General features: G+C 34.5%; 1 protein-coding gene across 1 annotated transcript in view; it reads right to left on the minus strand.

The window, feature by feature from the left end:
• The window catches only part of Wdr41 (WD repeat domain 41), a 41264-nt gene extending 21580 nt beyond the window's left edge, over positions 1 to 19684 (minus strand). The window contains exons 1-5 of the mRNA XM_026393247.2: positions 19361 to 19684; positions 17126 to 17241; positions 5401 to 5449; positions 2166 to 2297; positions 105 to 167 (exon numbers count right to left, since the gene is read on the minus strand). Coding sequence (XP_026249032.1) covers positions 105 to 167; positions 2166 to 2297; positions 5401 to 5449; positions 17126 to 17241; positions 19361 to 19411 — 411 coding nt within the window. The 5' untranslated portion in view covers positions 19412 to 19684. The remainder of the gene's footprint in view (positions 1 to 104; positions 168 to 2165; positions 2298 to 5400; positions 5450 to 17125; positions 17242 to 19360) is intronic.
• Between the last annotated feature and the right edge of the window lie 1071 nt (positions 19685 to 20755).

Raw genomic sequence — 20755 nt, forward strand, 5'->3', positions numbered from 1 at the left:
TTTAAATCTCCCAAAGTAATTTTATGTAATTTATTTAACCATTTTTTTTCCTGAGACAAAAACAGATTACCATTAAAAACTCTTAACTTCTTTAAGATTTTTACCTTTACAGTAGACTGGAAACATGATACTCTCTGAACTTGTCTGCCAGTATCAGAATCCCATACCTAAATTTATGTTAAGAAATAATTTCTAAGTAGAATTTTTAAAATCTTAATTATGAGATAACTTTTTCTAATTAGAATGAAATCACAAACATTAAACATTCAGTTAGAAGATCTTTAAATAAAACATAAAATATTTAATACTTATACTACCACAAAATTTAGTTCATATAGTAAGTCATCAACATAGCAGAGCAGGCTTACGATCTACAATAAGCTTGAGGTAAATTTTACTACCAAACTATTTGCCAATGCCAGCAGAATGAGTGGCCTGATACTGAATCTTTACACGCATTAAATACTGCAAATGTTTAGTCTGCCATAATCTAATAAACATGAACATAAAGAATTTATACTAAAAAGTATCACATCTATTAATTGATATTTCCTAAAGGCTCCCTGCAGTATGCATGGCATGATTTACTACTGTTATCCTGATTCAAAGAAGACACAGTATACTACTGTTACCTGTATACATATTTAAAATAATTATAATCACCTTGAAGTACTATTAGAGTATTTTGGGAATAGTTTAATAAAGAGAAAGTATTTTAAATTCTATATTTGTAGCTTATACTGAAAAAGAAAAAAAACAAAGGAAAATAATACTTGCCTCAATGCAGCAGTAGATTAAAGCAGCTCTGGTTAACATCTAAGCAAATTTTTGTCCTTGTTTATGTCATACTTTAATCACCAAGACACATGTGCTCATGTATGTGTATATATATATATATATATATATATATATATGTGTGTGTGTGTGTGTGTGTGTGTAGGTATATATACATGTATGTGTGTGTATAGTATATACACACCCACACCCATATATATATATATATACACACACACACACACACACACACACACACACACACACACATACATCTATTGCCATTTAAACGTTTTCTTGGAATTTTTCTCACCTATAGGCAATGTGTCTGGAAAACACTTCAGCTGAAGAATTTCTTTAAAGTGTGTTATTAAATAGTATGTCTTAGTACTATCAAAGCCTAAGAAATAGTGTCACTAATCCTTGAAACTGTTTAAACAGAACTTCAGATAATCATAAACTTTTTAAAGTCAATCTGACACCTTTAAAAAAAAGTAATGAAGGACTATAGTTATCTCTAGCACTTGGCTATGAGCTTCACAGATTCAATTCCTCATATAGATTGTATATGAGGATGAACTTGTTTATAGAAAATATTTTATGAAGACAGTGTCACAGTGTCCTATAGTGGTCCAGAGTTCTGACTTTGCAGCCAGACTGCTTCTCAGTTCTACCCTACACTGGCTCTGTGCCTTGGGGAAGTTATTTAAAATCTCTACGCCTCTACTTTCTCATCTGTAAATGAGAAGAGCTAAAAATATCTTTCAAAGGGCTTTTTCAGGATTAAATAGAAAGACAATGTATAGCACACATAAGCACTTAATAAAATTTTACCACTGCAGTTACATCTTAACTTTTTACCTAAAATTATGAGGAAAATAAATTTACCTTTTAAAATTGTTTTTGAATACTGAATGTTAATATTAAACAGATGGTAACTACTTTTATGCAGATTCAGAAATCCAAAGGTTCTCATGGGTTGGGGCCATTACATTTCTTTTTATACAAATTAAAAAAGGGGAAATGTGAATTATTCTGTAGTCCAACTCATCTTTTTTTCCCTAAATTGAAAAACAAAAATAAGATAATAAAAAAAACCTCTAAGCCCACTTTCTCCCATTTCCTCCATTTTACACAACTTGATATAACAATAACTCTGGAAAGAACAGCTTTAGTCATGGGGTTTCCATCAATACAAGCCTTAACCTGCTATTTCTAGTCTAATACTTTTCAGATGCCTAATACTTTTAAGAAGTGTCTTATGAAGACTACAATAAAATCATTTTTGCTACATAGGGTAGATAGGCCCCTAGAGTCTAAAGACTGATAATGCATGTAGTTGTCCCTTGGGCCACTGTGGCTATTTCACTTTCTTCTAGATTTAAGGATATAATAACTGTTCGATCAGCAGAGGCTGTCAAGATGAGTTGATTTTTTTCTTCACAAGAGTCCAAGGAAGGAAATGTAATAATAGCTGTTATCTTTTGAGTGTGTCCACTGAGTTCCAAAAGCTTTTCTCCTGTCTAAAATACAAAAAAAAAAAATGTTAATAGGTTCATCTTTCATAATTTAAATAATCTTAAATAACATTAAGAAGAGGGCTGGGGCTGTAACTCGGTGGTAGAGCCCTTATATAGCATATGTGAGGCACGGTGTTCAATTCTCAGCACCACATATAAAGTTCATCAACAACTTAAAAAAAAAAGAAACATAAAATACACATATATTCTGTTTAAAATTACTTATTCAAGACATAATTTTAGGGTTGGGGATGTGGCTCAGTGGTAGAGTGCTTGCCTAGCACACATAAGGCCCCAGGTTCAATCCCCAGCACCACAAAAACAAAAAAATGAATCAATAAATATATCATAGTTTAAAAAAAGACATAACTTGAGTTAAAACAATTGAACGGAATCTAAACAAGTGCTGAGAGAAAAGCAAAAAATAATTTTGATAATTTTCTAATGAAAAATGCCAACTGTAGCAATATTTTATAGAGAATTTAAAGGAATATCCTTTCCTATGGTTTTAAGAATTGTGTACATGAAGCAAATATAATAAGCAATTTAATCTGTATAAAAACAACAGAAAGTCATTATTATCCATGTATGTTATCTAACTCTATATAGTTATGAGTTGTGGAAGAAAATAATGTGTGTGTATATGTGTATATGCACTGACTAACCACTTATAGTTAGTTTCCACTCCATTTAACACCAGCCTCTATCCCCACCCATTCAATGTCTACCTCCATTAGTCTACCATTGATTTCCCAAGAAACAAACATACAAAAATAAAATGTAAATATAATATAAATTGCAAATCTTTCAAGGTTGCAGGATTTCATGAATGTGGTGAAAGTACAAGTGGACCTCTGCATCTACTAGTTCTGTATCCATGGATTCAACCAAATAAAAAATAGCTGGAGGACTCATTTACACACCCAAAAAATATTTTGTACTGAAAATATTTTTAAAAATTGTGACTTTACTAAACATGTATAAACTTTTATTTCTTGTCCTTATTACTTAAATACAATGTAATGAGTATTTATGTAGTATTTACGTACAACCTAGAGATGATTTAAAGAACATGAGTTTAGTATAAGAATACATATTTTATATGTATGTATGTATATATATTCTAAACCATTTTATGAGGGACTTGAACATCCATGGATTTTTGGTATGGGAAAGGAGGGCTGGAACCAATCCCTTGTGGATATTGGGAAACTGTAATGTTAATTGGCAGGTTTTTTTTTGTTGTTGTTTTTAAATAACTTATTTCATTTATTTATTTATCTATCTATCTATTTATTTTTATGTGGTGCTGAGATCGAACCCAGGGCCTCACATGTGCTAAGCGAGCGCTCTACTGCTGAGCCACAACCCCAGCGCAAAGTCACTAAAAAAAACTAACACGGACCTAACAGACTAGATAACAACAAAATTAAATGTAAGTGAAGAAAAATACTAAGAGAATAATTTGAGAAACAAAGGATCAGGAAGAGAAGCCTTGGGGAAACTTGGTGAAGCCTTATATATTTTGAAAAAAAAAATATTCCTTTCATTCTATTAAAGTCAAACATGAGAAGAATGCTATATTATGCTCATACAATACTGAAATAAAAACTGTGGCTCTCACAAAAATCAATACTTGATTCATTCTGGAAGTCAGTGCATAGTTGCTGATGATCTAAATTTTGTTCAACAAGATTAAAACTTTTTTATAATTGCCATTCTGACTGGAATGAGATGGAATCACAGTGTAGTTTTAATTTGCATTTCTCTAATTGCTAGAGATATTGGACATTTTTTCATATATTTTTGACCATTGGTATTTCTTCTTCTGTGAAGTACCTATTCAGTTCCTTTGGTCACTTATTGATTATTTTTTGTTGTTCATAGGCTCTCTGTTCAATGTTCTTGATTGTTTCCTTTGCAATGAATAAGTTTTTAGTTTGATACCATCCCATTTATTGGTTCTTGATTGTACTTCTTGTACTTTAGTATACTTGTTGAGGAAGTCATTTCCTAAGCCGACATGATGTAGGGCTGGGCCTACTTTTTCTTCTAGTAAGCTCAGGGTCTCTGGTCTAACTCCAGTCAGAATGGCAACTATCAAGAGTACAAGTAACAATAAATGTTGATGAGGATGTGGGGAGAAAGGTTCTCTCATTTATTGAGAAAGGTGGGACTGCAAATTGGTGCAACCACTATGGAAAGTAGTATGGAGATTCCTTAGAAAACTTGGAATAGAACCACCATTTGACCCAATTATCCCATACTCGGTCTATACCCAAAGGATTTAAAATCAGCACACTTCAGTGACACAGCTACATCAATGTTTATAGCAGCTCAATTCATAATAGCCAAACTATAGAACCAACCTAGATGCCCTTCAACAGATGAATGGATAAAGAAAATTTTATACACACACACACACACACACACACACACAACGGAATATTATCAGGCATTAAGAATGATTTTTATGGCATTTGCTGGTAAATGGGCAGAACTGGAGAATATCGTGCTAAGTGAAATAAGCCAATCCCCCAAACCAAAGGCCAAATGTTCTCTCTGATAATGTGGATGCTAACCCACAACAACTGTTCATAGGGAGGGGAAAAACAGAAGTCCATTGGATTGGACAAAGGGAAACGAAAGGAAGGGATGGGGAGGAGAATAAGAAGGACAATAGAATTAATCAGACATAACTTTCCTACCCTTGTATTTGAATATACAACCAGGGTAAGTCCATAACATGTAGAACCACAAGAATGGGATCCTAAATAGAATAAAGTCATACTCCATGTATTATAATATGCCAAAATACATTCTACTGTCATGTAAAACTAAAAAGGGCAAATAAAAAAATAAATTAATTCTAAAAAAGGTTAAGACTTATTTTTAAAAAACAGCAATTATTTCTCATGAAAACTTGCCCTCTTTACTATGAAATACTGGTCCTGTTAAATGAAATTATCCAAGTAGGCCTTTTCAAATATTGATTAGTCTCAAATGACAATGTTATGCAAATATACCCCATTATAGTATTTATATTTTAATACACAACTATATTGTCATATATTTATTACATGATTCATATATAATCAATACAAACCTGGGCATTCCAAATGACTACAATTCCATCATCCCCAGCAGATGCAAATCTAATTAGAGGAAAAAAAAGTCAAGAAAAAAAATCACTGATGAAATTTAATTGCCAAATTAACTAGGAACTATCAGGTCTTATCAACGGTATTTTACTCACTAATATTAATGAAGAATAGGTTCTTTAAGCTAATTTAACAAATATCTGTAAAATACCTTCAAAGTTCGATGCCAAGTAGTAAGGATCCAAAGATTAAACCACATTTATAGGGCTACAAAAAATAACCTGTTAGAAATGTAAACATGAGGTTATATATAGATGACCTCTGAAGTCATTCCTTGCTTTATAAGTCTATGGGGTTTTGTTTGTTTGTTTAGTGCTGGGGATTGAACCCATGTAAAGTCTATGATTTTAATAAATTTCTGAATAATGAAATAAAACTAAGAAGAACAGCTTCACTGACAGGAAATAACAGTCCAAGCAGGGATAGAACAGAATCATGTCTTTAGTTTCATTATTTCTATTATTTTCTCTGTAAAGGTATTTTAACTCTATTACTTCAAGGCAAGAGTTTTCCTTTGCTTATCTTGGCTCCTTGGTCTTTCTACAAAAGTTGTGTTCTTGGTTTGGAAAGCTTGAGGTTTTTTTGTGTTGGCAGTTTTTAACAGAGATTCTTGAAATTCAAAGAGGTAAAAGAAAGTTGTCTCATGGCGTGAAAAAAGAGTTGTGATAAACTCTGTTACAGATTATCTCTACCTCCCATTCTCACTATATAAATATAAGAATAATAATCTACATTCTGTAGAGTAAAAGGCATCCTTAACACAAATAATTGTCAAGAAAATAATCTGTCAAACAGGATTATTCATCATAGAAACTATTGTAACAAGATCAAGAAACCAAGCATTAAACTAACATGCTGGTATTAAAAAAAAATCAAACTGTAAGCATGTCAATGTTATTAATTATGTAGAACACAAGTTTATAAATGAATTTTAATTACTCAGAATCAATTCAAAGTTGTCCCCCAATATCACTTTCATCCACTTGAATTCAGCTTTGATTTTTTGAATAAGAGAAAGAAGTGGTAGTATAGACAGCTGTGGGATGCCACTCATGACTTAAATTTGAGTTTATCTGAGCATCTTCGTTTGACCTTGAGCCAGGGAGATTTAGGTTTGGCATTGCAAACTATTTTGTGACTCCTCCCACTCAATGGACTGCACAATGCATGTGACCTCTGTCTTTGCTCAGCTAGGGAGACTGCTCTCTGAAGTGGGGCGTAACCTTTTGGAAACTCGACAGACCACCTCCTACCTTATTTGACAAAGAACATTCCATGGAAAACCTTTGATGCTTCCCCCATATAAATAAAGCAAGCATGGGCTCTCTTGCTCTCTTTCCAGTGTGGAAGCATGATCTCTAAAACGGAAGAGCCATCCCACCCCGCTTTCTAAAATTATTTCCTGTGTCCTGTGGTTTCTTTGCCGTTTTCTCTTTCTTAGCTTTTATTTCACAGTCAGCCCACTTCACGGAAAGGAACCCCAAATTTCACTGCCCACGCGGGATATGGGCAAAAGACAGCCAGCTATGAACTGCATATACCTGGCCTCTTATAGTTCATAATCATTAACAAACGATATTCCAGCAACAACTATGACATTTACAAAATTTGTTGTATGTTCTTCCCTGCAAGATGATTAATGGGTTTCGAAAATCTGGGTATGCCTTAAATGTCTCCATTTAAGTGAACATTGTTGGTTGGACACATATCATTAAGAGAAAAGTAGAGAACACAGAAATCACTTTGTTCCTACAAGAGCTTCAATTCTTGTAGGAACTTATGTATCTCATGTTACCCCCCACATGAGACACATAAATTCTCATGATTTCAGTCATGTAACACCTTCTTTAACACTCCAAACTGTGCTTCAAATTGAAAATTCTCATACTGTTTTTAACTTTCCTTTCTAACTGTTGTCTTCACTGGTTTGGATAAGTTCCATACTCATTTCAAAACTCTACAATTAGATCTCCTACTGTTAGAGCTAAGAGGTTACCCTGGAAATAGATTTGTCAAACACAGCGAGATGGAGCCGATCAATAATTCTTTAATACAACACTATATTTTTAATGGCAAGGACCTTAAGGCTTTTCATTTAACTAGCTAGAAACCACACAAAGGGTTCATTTTAAATTCACGCCTCACATTCATATTTATTTCAAAATGTAAGAGATAAAAGATCTGATTAAAAAGAAAAATGATCATTTTAAGTTAAAAAAATAATTTCCTATGCTTAATGACATACATTTTCTGAATCCAAATACTAAACAGTGCCTTGAGTATCAAAAGTAGTCACTGGAAGTAAATCTTTAATAACTTACGTTTCTGAGCCTATTGATTTCTTTTTATTTGTATAGTAACGGCATGGAAGGCAGCACTCAGGTCTTGAGTTTTCTTTGGTATAAAACATCAATTTCTATTGATTCTTTAAACTCTCATAATTGCTTTTCTCCCGTTTAGAAGGCTGTAGGTTTAAAATACATACTTTTTTCTAACCCTGCTTTTTAACTTCTCATTATTGTTTTATCATGTTTGAATCTCACAATGAGAGATAGGTTCACAATGAAAGATAACAACCAAGAGTTTAGAAACCAATTACAGAGCACTCCACCTCAAATTTTAATTCAATCAATAGGGAACAAAAGTTAAATCTAAACAATGCTCAATAGTAATGCATGAAATCACAGCCAATTTTTTATTGTTCAGAGGTCAATTACCCAGTTGGCAGCTTACTCAGGCCTTTCAATTTTGACACATACACATACACATTTTATATCCTCTCATGGTTGACTTTAAAATATATATATATATTTTTTCTCTCCTCCATGGTTACCTTTTTTATTTTTTAGTCATTTCAGTATTTATTGATATTGCCTCCAAACAAGAAACATAAAGCTTTAAAATGCAAACCAGTATGACTTAGCTACATATTAGTATCTCTCATAAAAGAATTCATAAATGGTTAGGAGATCATTCATGGATTACAATTAGCCCTCTTAAAATGAAGAATAACTAAAAACTGATGCACTATCTCAGCCATGTACAACCAGATTCTAGTCAGCCACGCACACTCCAAACATCTCCCTATCAAAAAAATGAAAATTCAACTCAATAATTCCTAGTAAGATATATTGTAACTGCTGAAAGAAAGTAATGAAATATAAAAAAATAAAAAAATAAAATGTCAGTAAGGTTTAAGCTATTTAGTGAAAGGAAGAATGGTGACTATATACATTGCCGTAATATTTTATAAACTGATATTTCAAAACAATACTCTAATGGAATCCAAAGACTTAAAGCCTCAATATAAGATTTTGAGAAAAATGTTTCTTTATTGTTTAGCACAAAATGTATTGATTGAAAAAAATAATGTATTCAGTGAAATTCTGCACTAGGTTTAGGGAAATTTAAGAAAAATAATATGTGACTCTTGCCTTGAGATCTCAAAATGTACTATATTTCAACAAATCTAAGATATCAGTGTGTAAAACACTCTCTATAATTATGTACCAATAAGGAAAAAATGCTGCCAATTATACTGAAAGATACCATCAATGAGATAACATGTCCAAATTTTAGAGATATTAAAAATTAAGAAACAATATGCTTTTTGGAACAAAACATAGTAATTACCATATTTATTAATCTTCATGACACTTTACAGTCTAACAAATTTCTGATTATCTCTGGTAGGTTTAAGGTGCTAAAGACACACTTTTCAAATGAATTAAGGCATGAATAAGCAAATACTTAAGTGTTACAGAGCTTTGTAAAATAGAATCCTTAATGGCATTAATGTAACATCATTTTTTCCTTTATCATTATTAATGGGTCAATATATTATTACAATAAAAATAGAAATTAAAAACTTTTAAACCCAGAATCCCACCACACAAAATATTTTTATTTTTCCATATTCCCATCTAATTCCTATGTATATCCTTTAAGTTTCATCTTGAAACCAAGTTTTTAAAAATACTCTTTGAGTCTGTACAAATCACACACACACACACACACACACACACACACACGAAAAATTACATGCATGAAAAACAAGTTTAACAAGGAGAGGTGCAGTTTAACAAAGACCTATTGCAGATCTTCTACAATGTTCCATCTTCTCTTCTACTAATTATGAGAATTTATTGAGTCAATGAGTAAATTTATTGACTCATTCATTCAAGAAATACTAATTAAGCACTAATTGTATATATGCTATATTCTGAAAATAAGGACCAATAAGAAATGGTTCTTGCTGTATGAAAATTCAGTCTAACATTATCAGTGATACTACTAGATCTAGATCAAGAGTCTACTGAGAATTTTCACAATAATTTCAATTTTCAGAAATCATTTCCCTAAACACCTTTTTGAACATCTTAGAATACTCTTATCCTTGTCAATTGTGTGCTGAAAGTACAACAGAGTTTCACAAAGATTTGTATAAAATAAAATGGTTTCACAAATAAATTCTATGTCTATTACTTAAATGCTCATTTAATAGTTATTACTCATGTGAAGGCACTTCAATTAAGACAAAGGTCCTACAAATTCAAATACAATCTTAAAGGATATAATAAAAAGCATAGCACTTGAACATAAATTTTATTCTACTCAATACATGCATAACTGTAAACTACTGGAAAAATCAAAATAGAACATGATTATGGCAGTCCCAGAGGTTAACTTTCTAACTAATCCCCCAGTACTAATGCGTTATTAAATTAAAATGTTATATTTTACAATAAAATAAAATTGAAAAGATGCTGTTATCAGAAAACAGACAAAACTTAAAAATAACACAATTTCCATTTAAAAATTATTTTCATTTGTATGCTATAATTACTTGAAGGAAATTACAAAAGGATGTAGCTAGAGACTTATAAGAGAAGTTGAAGAGAACTTTAAAGCATTTTCAGGAGTCATAGATATTGATGCCACTGATTCTTTCTTTAGAATAACTTGAACTTAAAACTTTTTTTCCATGATTAAGAAAATTTATTGTGTGGGCTGGGGATGTAGATCAGTCACAGCACATTTGCTTAGCATGTGCAAGGCCCTGGATTTGATTCCCAGCATTGCAAAAAAGAAAATGCATTTTGTTAACACAAGTCTCATTCTCTGCCCCACTATGTAGGTAAGAGAATGAATTGGACTAGCCTCTTCTGAGAATTCTCTAAGGATCTGTCTGAGAATACAGAGAGAACATTGTGGTCTGTTCTTATTTTTGAGGCAAGCCTACATCTAAGTAGGAGGCTTCCAACTGTACAGCTGTACCCAGTGATTCAGTGAATGAGTCTACCTACCTCAGGGTGAGGCATAGCAAACCCACTGTGATTGTTTATCAAAGTCAGGTCCTTTAATCTAACTTTTTATCAGTTACTTTTTTTTTAGCTATTACTTTATTAAGCTGATGTTATGCCTAGCTGTGTGATTCCTGTTCCTGTTCTCAATCAATTCTGTCCTCAAAAGGAAACAGGTGTTTCACCACTGAATACTTGGAACATTAGTATCAAAAATTTTTCATTTCATACTGAAACAAAATACCTTTTAAATCAGCAATTTAATTTCCTCTAAATCAAAAAATGTTTTTAAACTTTTCTTTATGGAGAATTTAACATATACAAAAATGGAGAGACTATTTAACTGTACATTAAAAACAATAATATAATATCTGTCTTACATGATGTAGTATAATTATAATAAAAATCTTCCATGTACTCACAACCTGTCTTTAATATCTATCAAATGTTGGCCAATACTGTTTCATTTGTCCCCCACCCAATACCTCTTCAGCAGATTATTCTGAAGCACATCAGAGCCAATGTTAACTCATTTCATCAGTAAACATTTCAGGGTACAAACACTCATAAAGACTCTTCTTTTTTTAATATTTTTTTTTAGTTGTAAATGGACACAATACCTTTATTTTATTTATTTATTTTTAGGTGGTGCTGAGGACCAAAACCAGTGCCTCACAAATGCCAGATGAGCATGCTACAGCTAAGCCACAAACCCAACCCCATAAAGACTCTTATATCACCTTTAAAGTTAACATTTACTTCATTAATGTTACCACCCAGTGATGAAATTTTCCTGATTGTTTCATAATTTTTAAAACAGCTTATTAGAAATAGGATTCAAATAAAGTCTATATATTGCAATTAGTTGATGTATTTCTATAGTCTCTTTTATTTTTATTGACAGTTTCCATATATATTTTCCTTGCAATTTATTTATTGGAAAAAGGTTATCTGTCACGTAGAGTTCTTATAGTCTGTTCCTGGTCTGTTCTGAATTCTTGTGCTGGTTAGTTTCCCCATTTAGTATCATTTAACATACACCTCTTTCCCCCCTGTGTTTTTAGTAGACTGATAGTTAGATCTAAAAACTTAATCAGACTCAAATTTGACTTTTTGGTAAAACCATATAATTGGCAGTTTATAAACTCCTTCAGGAATTGTAATTGCTGTCAGTCTTTGTATTTGTGTGTGATATTAATATCCATCAAAATCATTACCTAAATTTGTTATTTCATTTGAAATGATTAATAAGAGTATGCAATCGCCAAATATACCATTCTAATATAAGGATTATTTTCTGCAAAAGGCAGCTGAGAAAAAGACATAGACTATGCTCTCTACCCTCCCCATATTCATGGAAAACAGAACAAAAATCACCCTTGTGAACGTGCTTCTCTCCCACCTCATTTCCCATAGCAGGAAGGGCATACCAACCTCATCACTGGAGATGAGATGGCACCGAGAAAAAGTCTGCACAAACAAACCTTACTAACTGGCCCTTATCTACTATTAGTTTTCCCCATATATTTACCTTCTCACAATTTGCCACTGCAAGACACTCAAAAGACCCTTCCTTCATGTTATTACTTCTCTATAAATTGATTGCTCTCCTGTTAAGATGCTATCTAAGCCCACATTTTAAGTACACCTTTGAGTTAAAGGAGAATTTAACATATACAAAAATTCTCAAAATAAAAAAGTTTGGAGAGATATAGCTCAGTGGGAAAGCACCCTGGGTTCACTCCCCAGTGCCAAAAAGGAAAAAAAAAATTAAGTAGCACTACTCACACCTATAGAAGTACAGCAGACCCAAAGATGTACCTTCTAGATTCCCTTTCAAGACAGGAATAGCTGCCCAACTGTGAAGAATGCAGTTATCTGACTGCCTCCAGCTGTTGACTTCAAGATCCATTTCAGCTTTCAAGTCAAAAATCATACTAGCTCACTGGGGTTCCAGGCAATAGGAGTTAAGCAAGATGATAGAAGCCAGGGGCACATTCTTCCTAGAGGATTCTCAGCAAACGTACAAAAGCCTAGTTATTTCCATACATACAAGAACTTCATTCAGGGGTAATTCTTCCTCCATCGCGGGCTATCAGAGACTGTGACATCTGCATCAGAGTCTGACATAGCTTCCCCATCCCCATCCTGCCTCCTTCCTTCTTTCACTGCCACTTCTCTCTAATAGACCTTTTGCATACTTAATTCCATTTTGGTGTCTGTTTCCCAGGAATTAGAAGAATCTACGTCATCTTGACTACTGATCTCTATTCTCTAAAGGTTAGCATAGGAGAAAGAATATTCTTCAGAATATCTTCTTGCTGGGGCTGGGGCTCAGGGATAGAGCGCCTGCCTCACACATGTGAGGCACTGATTTGGATCCTCAGCACCACATAAAAAATAAATAAAGATATTATGTCCATCTACGACTAAAAAAAAAAAAAAAAGATGAAGCACACTGTTTTCAATGGATTATCAAACTATACTGTGTTGACTGTCTTGTGAATGTACAGCTCCACCAGCCACCCTAGAGGCATGTTTGTTCTCCAGTCTGGCACTTCATGGGTCATCTGATTCTTTTCCAGTCATGATCACCATCCTACATAACCTTGTATGCTTCCTGGAGGAGCAAGGAATGGTCAAATAAGCAACAGAGAAAACTATTCTTAAAATGTGTTATGAACTCAGTTTAGTTTAATGTGTCAAATGCTAGAGTATTACATGCAATTTTAGCACAGTCCATTTTTTGGAAGACTCTTGCTGAGGCTTAGCCTTCTTTAGTGATCTCCCAATCAATATGACCCTCACTTCATGTTCAAAAAATACTAAAGAAGAAAAGAAAAGGCAGCTGTCTGTTAGGTTATACAGGATTTATTTGGTATCTTCAAAAACCAATCTGAGAAAATTTTCCACTCACTGATTTTAGCTGAGCCACCGAGAAAACAAGAAAATCCTTCTGCAAAATTTTCAATAAAATGATATTATCTAAAGACCTGAAGCGTGAAACCTGGATTACAACTGCTGACCAAAAAAAAACCCAGAATATAATGCCTACAAAACTAAATGAAAATATAAAAAGTATAATGATATAAACTTTATTTTAAAACAAGAAATGTAGTTCTATAATTTTTTATATTTTTAGTATTAGATGAACACAGTACTTTATTTTTGTAGTTATTTTTATGTGGTGCTGAGGATCAAACCCAGTGCCTCACTAGTGGTAGGCAAGCGCTCTACCACTAAGCTACAGACCCAGCCCTGGTTCTATGATTTGATAATGTATTAATAATGTACATGTACAATAGTAAAGATAATTCAAAACTATCTAAACATTCCATCAACATGCAAAATTATGTGTAAATTTAAAAATTTAAGAGTGGAAAACATCAAGCTTTTAATTCTCTTCATAATAAATATTTAGTATATATAGATTTTCTTATGTCTGTCTTGTATCTTATGTTCAAGAATGACTCTCTTAGTTCTTTTTTTTTACTATAAAATTAAATTTTTTTAAAGCAAAACATGGAGTGAAAGTTCTATAGGTCTGCAACTGAAATATTTCACAACTAGTTATATATAAATTTGATATAGTAATGACATGTAAAATTAATTAAACATTGTTCATGAAATCATATCATCACTGTAATGCAAAAGCCAAAAGGCTTTTTCATCTATTGTAGACATTTAAATTCAATGTAGTAGATAGCAAACATGGCCACAAATTATTTCCTCTTCCTATATTCACCATTTACAATAGGACTTAGTTGCTCCTCCCGTCAAAAGGAGAATTTATTTACCTACTCAGTGAATTTAAGTCAACTCCAGACTTCCTTCAGCCAATGAAATGGCAGCAAGCAGACATGAAAAGTGTCTTACTTGAGGGGTTGCTTTCCTGCTGGCATTAGAACTCCATGAACACTGGATGAACAAGGACATGATGACAGAAGGCAGTCCCCCAGCTGGGACCACTGTAAACCAGCCAGCCCCAGCCAATCTACCAGCTGACCATGGATAGGCAAGTAAACCTGGCCAAGATCAGCTAATTCTAGTACAGATGAAGAGACTTACCCAGCCAAGCCTGACCCAAACTGCCATCCTACAGAATAATTAGCTAAATAGATGATGGTTGTTTTGTTTTAAACCAGTGTGATATCCCAAGACAATTGGTAATTGATATACTCATCTATAGTTTTTTTTTTTTTAAAGAGGGGGGGGGAGAGAGAGAGAGAGAATTTTTAATATTTATTTTTTAGTTTTTGGTGGACACAACATCTTTGTTTGTATGTGGTGCTGAGGATCGAACCCGGGCCTCACGCATGCCAGGCAAGCACGATACCGCTTGAGCCACATCCCCAGCCCTATAGTTTTTAATTTATAGAATATTTACTATATCAGTGAATAACTGATTATATATGAGCTCTACTATGGAGTAAATATAATCAAGTATCTGTCAGTCTTTGTTCAATGATATTATTTTACAAGCTGGCCTTTCCTAAAATTTATTCTTCTAACTATGCAATAAGAATAGCAAGAGGGCACTTCACAAAGGACAGCCAGCCATGAACATGGTATCTTAACAATCTATATAAAATTTAAATATCATATACATTTATTACTGAACATATACATTTATTTAACTCTCCAAGACAAGATGATTTTAGGATTTCTTATGGCCTAAATATTATTGATTTTAAGAAATTATCTGGATGTTTTTCTAACTTAACAACTTATTAGGGTAAAATATGGTATAAGAAAACTTTAGGTACCCCAAATGCTACCTTTGCAGAGATGTTTAGTTTCCTGCATAAATGACCATTCAAATAAATAAACAAAATGTCTCTAAAGATATTTTTTTAAATGAATATTACCAAAAAAAAAAAAAAAAAAAAAAAAAAAAACGCCTGTAAGTTGTCATACTATGTTTAACACACTGTGATTTGGTTTGCTTGCATCACAAAAAGAAAACAGTGTTGACAGGCTAATAGTAAATATGAGGTAAACCTTTTCAAGCAAAAGTTGGGAAACAAAGTGTATAATAATTTCATTGGCCTCTGGTTCCTATAAGAGAGCCTCTAAACCCTTGGAAATGTCCTAAGTGATAGGAGTTTCTTCATTATTCAGGAAGGGTGTCTTGCACTACATCTTAGTTTGTGCTATCAGGATGACTTACTCTGGGCTCTTAGATAATTTGAGAATAGGGACTGGCCACACTGGAAAGATGAACCTTGAGTTTGGAAAGTTTGGGCTTTGTGCTTCTGCCACAGGATATCAGACTGACTTTTCAACCTCTAATGGGGGTCTAAGATGGGAGAGGAATCTGAGATTGAGTTCAAATCATGGAGTCAGTGATTCCCACAATCATGTCTATGCAATGATGCCTCAATAAAAAACTCTAGACACCCACAGCTCAGGCAAGTTCCAGAAGGGCAACAGATGCTGAGGACATTGAGATTTTGCATTTGGGATGCTCCTAGGCCTAGCCCTATACATTTCTTCATTTGGCTGGGCCTGATTTGTACCCTTTATATCAAAAGTATAATCATAAGTGTAGGGCTTTTCTGAGTTCAGTTCCAGCTACAGCCCCAGCCCTCCACTATCATCTTTAATTATTTAATTTTTTTGTTTGCCTTTGCTACTTTTTTTTTTTTTTGAGTGACTGCTATTGTAATTATTTCTAGTTCTGACTTAAACTTCTGCTATCTATTGACCTTATCTTCTTTCTGGTATTTATTTATTTATTTATTTACTTAATGTCGTTTGTATTTAATTACTTTGACTATGAGCTGTGCAGTTCTGGTTGAATGTGGAGTTAGGTCAGATCCCACAGGTAAAGGGCACAGTCCTCTATAATATTTCCCTCACCTTAGTCACTAGCCATGATCTGGGTTCCCAGGCCACCCACACTTCTGACCAGCTGTCTACAAGTTCCTACTGTCCCTGATCCTCAAGTTGCGAAACTTAAGGATCATCTTAATGTGCAGTTGTGAAGCTTGAGGATCACCTTAATGTGCAGTTGTAATTCCAATCCAAATTTTAAAGTCATTCACTTCTTATAAACTAACATAAATATTTCTGATAACTCTAAAAAACAAAACAAATATAACCTCCAAATCACCAGATGTGACAAGCCGATATTGGGCAAAAAAGACTTTAGATACATAATTCCCCCAAGATGCAGAGCTCAATTTCAATTTCTACTGTTACATTTTTTAAAATTGTTTGCATTTCTCCAATTACTAGATGGAGTTTTGAAATTTTAGAAAAGGTGGATTAATTTAATAGTTGTTATAGTTGTTTTTAATATAAATTGTCCTTAAAACTCTTTCTAAAGAAAAACAGTTTCAATTAGACAACTGGAGTCTCTTACCTGTAGTCATCTAACTGTACCAGAAATCGTACAATATCATGATGAGCTTTCAGTACAAGCAGCTCAGTGTAGGGGTTCTGAGTTTGTTCTTCACCTATTGTCTGTAATGGAGATTTCTTATAATGGGGGAAAAAAGGCAAAAACAAAAGAGAAAGAGATAAAATGATTTATAACTGCATGGTATATACTTAGGAATACAAGATTTTTAAAGCCATAAAAATTATGTTCTAATATCAAGTATAAATTCTCCTATTATCAATTCCACATAACACATTTTTCTTACCACAAATTAATAAATTTTATTATTTTCAAGTCACAAATTTACAAATTTATTTTATGTATATTAAATCTTAATAAACATGACTTTAAAAACTAATGGGCCAATCCAACTCAAATATTTTAGAATGAGTGTTTCTCAGTTAAAACTTTTCAGAAGTAAAACTGCAGATCAACAGTAAAATGTAGACTGAAATACCCCATTGCAAGCATTCAACACATTTGCTAATGAATAAAGGAAGGAATGAAATCATTCGTGAAGGAATGAAATCATTCATATTCATGAATTCAACTCAATACTGATAAAAGATAATTGATAATATTTACAGACTACTATGTGAAGGTCATATGTCAGACACTCTGCTAAGCATATGTGCATGTAACAATAATTCTTTAAGAGCAGTCTCAATGCCATTTCTGGAGTCAAATTCAGTACTAGTTCATGATAAAATCCTGTTTTTAACTTCTAAATCAAAGTTAGACAAACCTGACACTACTGACACTTTGAAGCAGATTATCCTTTGTTGCTTAGGGCTATCCTGTTCATTTTAGGATACTTAGCAACATCCCTGTCCCTGGTTTCTACATTTAAATGCCAACAGGAAACAACCTACACTCCACATCCATTTTCTTCCCTTACTCCCTAAGCTGTGACCATCAGAAATGTCTCCAGACATTGCCATACATACCCTGGAGGGCAAAATCACCCTAGGATTGAGACCCACTGCTTAACCTGGAAGCCTGGATACGAAGTTCTCACATAAAATTAGGTAAAATTATTAGGTTCTGATAATGTACAAATTCAAAGCAGTTACACAACTGAAGTAATTTTACAGGTAGAAATGAACAAATTAACATGTATCAATGTTTTCTAAAAAAATCTTCACAACAGCAATTTTCTCCAATTGTTATCCAGTGTTTATCCTGTCTTCCTTTTAGCAAATGTTCAAATGAGAAAAATAAAAATGGTATAAACTGCTTCTTCCAAATGAAAGCTTGGCAGGAATGGCAAGATTGTTTAATCAAATTATATGATTAATCAAGTAAATATCAAATTGATATATATATCATATATGGTTTAATCATCCACAATTCTTCTATAACCTGAAAGACTTCAGACTTCTGAAGAAATGTTTTCTTTAAAAAAAAAAAAAAAAAGGCAATAAACCTCAACTGCAAAGATATGAGGAAGTTAAAACCGAGAAGTTAGGTCGCTTACTCAGCAACAACCAATTTTTTACTTTAGATAAATATTTCCTATGAGAAACAAAATGGAATTAAACAGAAATTCTGTTCTTGTGTGGCATATGAAATATTCCAGATCTCAACATTTTTAAGGCAGCAAAATTATTCTACTTGCATTTCAAATGTAAATGTCATTACATGATGTGGTCTATTCAATTATCCAAGCCCGTGAAGAAAGTGTGACTATGGAACCAAAAACAGAAGTTAAATTAGGAAATCATATTCTTGATTTGGAAGCAGACTATTAATTGTTTTACATGGCATCCTTTAATTAGTTCTTGGGTAACCAAATCGATTTTATATCCTCTCAGCAAATGTCAGTTGACGTCGGGAAGAGGTTCCAACTCAAATACACCAAATACAGGGCGGAGCGTTCCAGTCGCCCCTGGTCCGTCTCGAGTTCAGGCTGATACTTTTTACACTGAAATGAGACGGGTGGAAGCAGCCAGACCTGGGCAGCAGGTCCCACCAGAACTGACCACCAGCTGACTCCCCAAGCCAGTCCTTAGTGACTACCTCTCAGGATCGCAGAGGGGCACCGCTGGCCGAGAGCCCCTGCCTGCCGCCCCGCGCCCGCGCCCCGCGGCCTCCGCAGCGTCGCGCGCACGCACGCAGGCCCCGCCCCGCCCGGGCCAGCCCGCCGGGACTGGGAGCCCGAGCCACCGCTCGGCTAGTGTGGCCTCTCGGACGCAGGGAAAGTCGCCCGGGGTTTACCTCGGCCAGTCCCTGAGGTTCGCGGCCTCCCCCGATCAGCCATCGCAACATCCGGCCAGCGGCTGCGTCTCGCCGGGTCCAGGCCCCAGTCAGCCCGAAAACCACCCGGACAGTGACGCAAAGGAAACACTAGTATTTGCCGCCCGAGATTAGCCTGCGGGCGTAGGAGTGCAGAGCGGAGAGCACAGAAGGCTTAGGAATTTTGTTCCTAAAGTGCTCCTGTACCTGACCACGGAGGATTAGTTTGGGGAGCCGCCTCCAAAGCCTAGGGTTTCGGCGACAGAGGTCCCAAGTGAGCACGCGCTAGGGCGCCGCCCGTCGGCTCCTGAGCTTGGGTAGCTCCAGCGTCCCCTGGTGGACGTGAGCGGCGCAGACACTAGAGAGCCCAGTGAGGCAGCAGGGTAGAGGGAATAGTGCCTTCCCAGCTAGGCTTTTGTATTCTTCATTTGGTTGAGGGACCAGGAGACATCCCCGGTTTCCCAAGAGCTGGCTGGAGAAGGTGTACTGCAATAGGCTTCTGCATCTGCACGAATCTGGTGGCACGTGTGTACACCAGAATAAATCTGACCAATATTTGTCATGTGTTAGAGCACAGGTGCTGTACCAAGGCTTTACATGGATCTTCATAATAACCCTGTAGTTCCAATTTTATAGATCAAGAAATGGAAACTCTGAAAGACTAGATAATTTGTCTAAAGATAACAGGACGTAGCTGAAGTGAAACTGGAACCTCATCTCCAAGCTCTAGAAACAGTTCCTGATTATATGCTTCTTCATTATGTGCTAAACTAACACAGAATCTTTCTAAAACTAGAAGTGATTTTATTGTCTTTCTTTCCTTTTTTCTTTCTCTTTTTCTTACTTTCTGTGCTAAGTATCAAACCCAGGACTTCACTCATACTAGGAAACCAGTCACCACTGAGTAATATCCCCAACCCCAAATACTTTGACACTAAATTTTCTTAGGCAGCCAAAGGGCAGTGGTTCTCCCCCATGGCTGCATATCAGAATTACCTGGTTTGTTTTTGGAAAATGTAGGTTGCTGGCTTCCACCCCAGACATACAAAAACAATCCCTATGGCTGGAGTATAGGATTCATGGTTTGGTGAATGTTCATTAGATGATTTTGATAGTAACAAGATTTGAGAAAACTGATCCAGGGCCTACTTATACATCTAATATATTTTTAAAACTTCATGTGTGTCTACGTATTTGTTAGATTCAAATAAGGTTCCTAGCACTAAGTTCCTGTAAAGAATCTAAGCAAATGTTTCATCCAGTGCATTAGTACAACAAATATATGTTGGGCACAGATGTACTACAGATGCAAAAAATAATCACTAGGATTCTCTGGGTACAAGGCAAAAGGTCCTATGCACCCATAAGAGAGGCCCA

The sequence above is a fragment of the Urocitellus parryii genome, chromosome 1 (assembly GCF_045843805.1).
Source record: "Urocitellus parryii isolate mUroPar1 chromosome 1, mUroPar1.hap1, whole genome shotgun sequence".
Taxonomy (NCBI): Eukaryota; Metazoa; Chordata; class Mammalia; order Rodentia; family Sciuridae; genus Urocitellus; species Urocitellus parryii.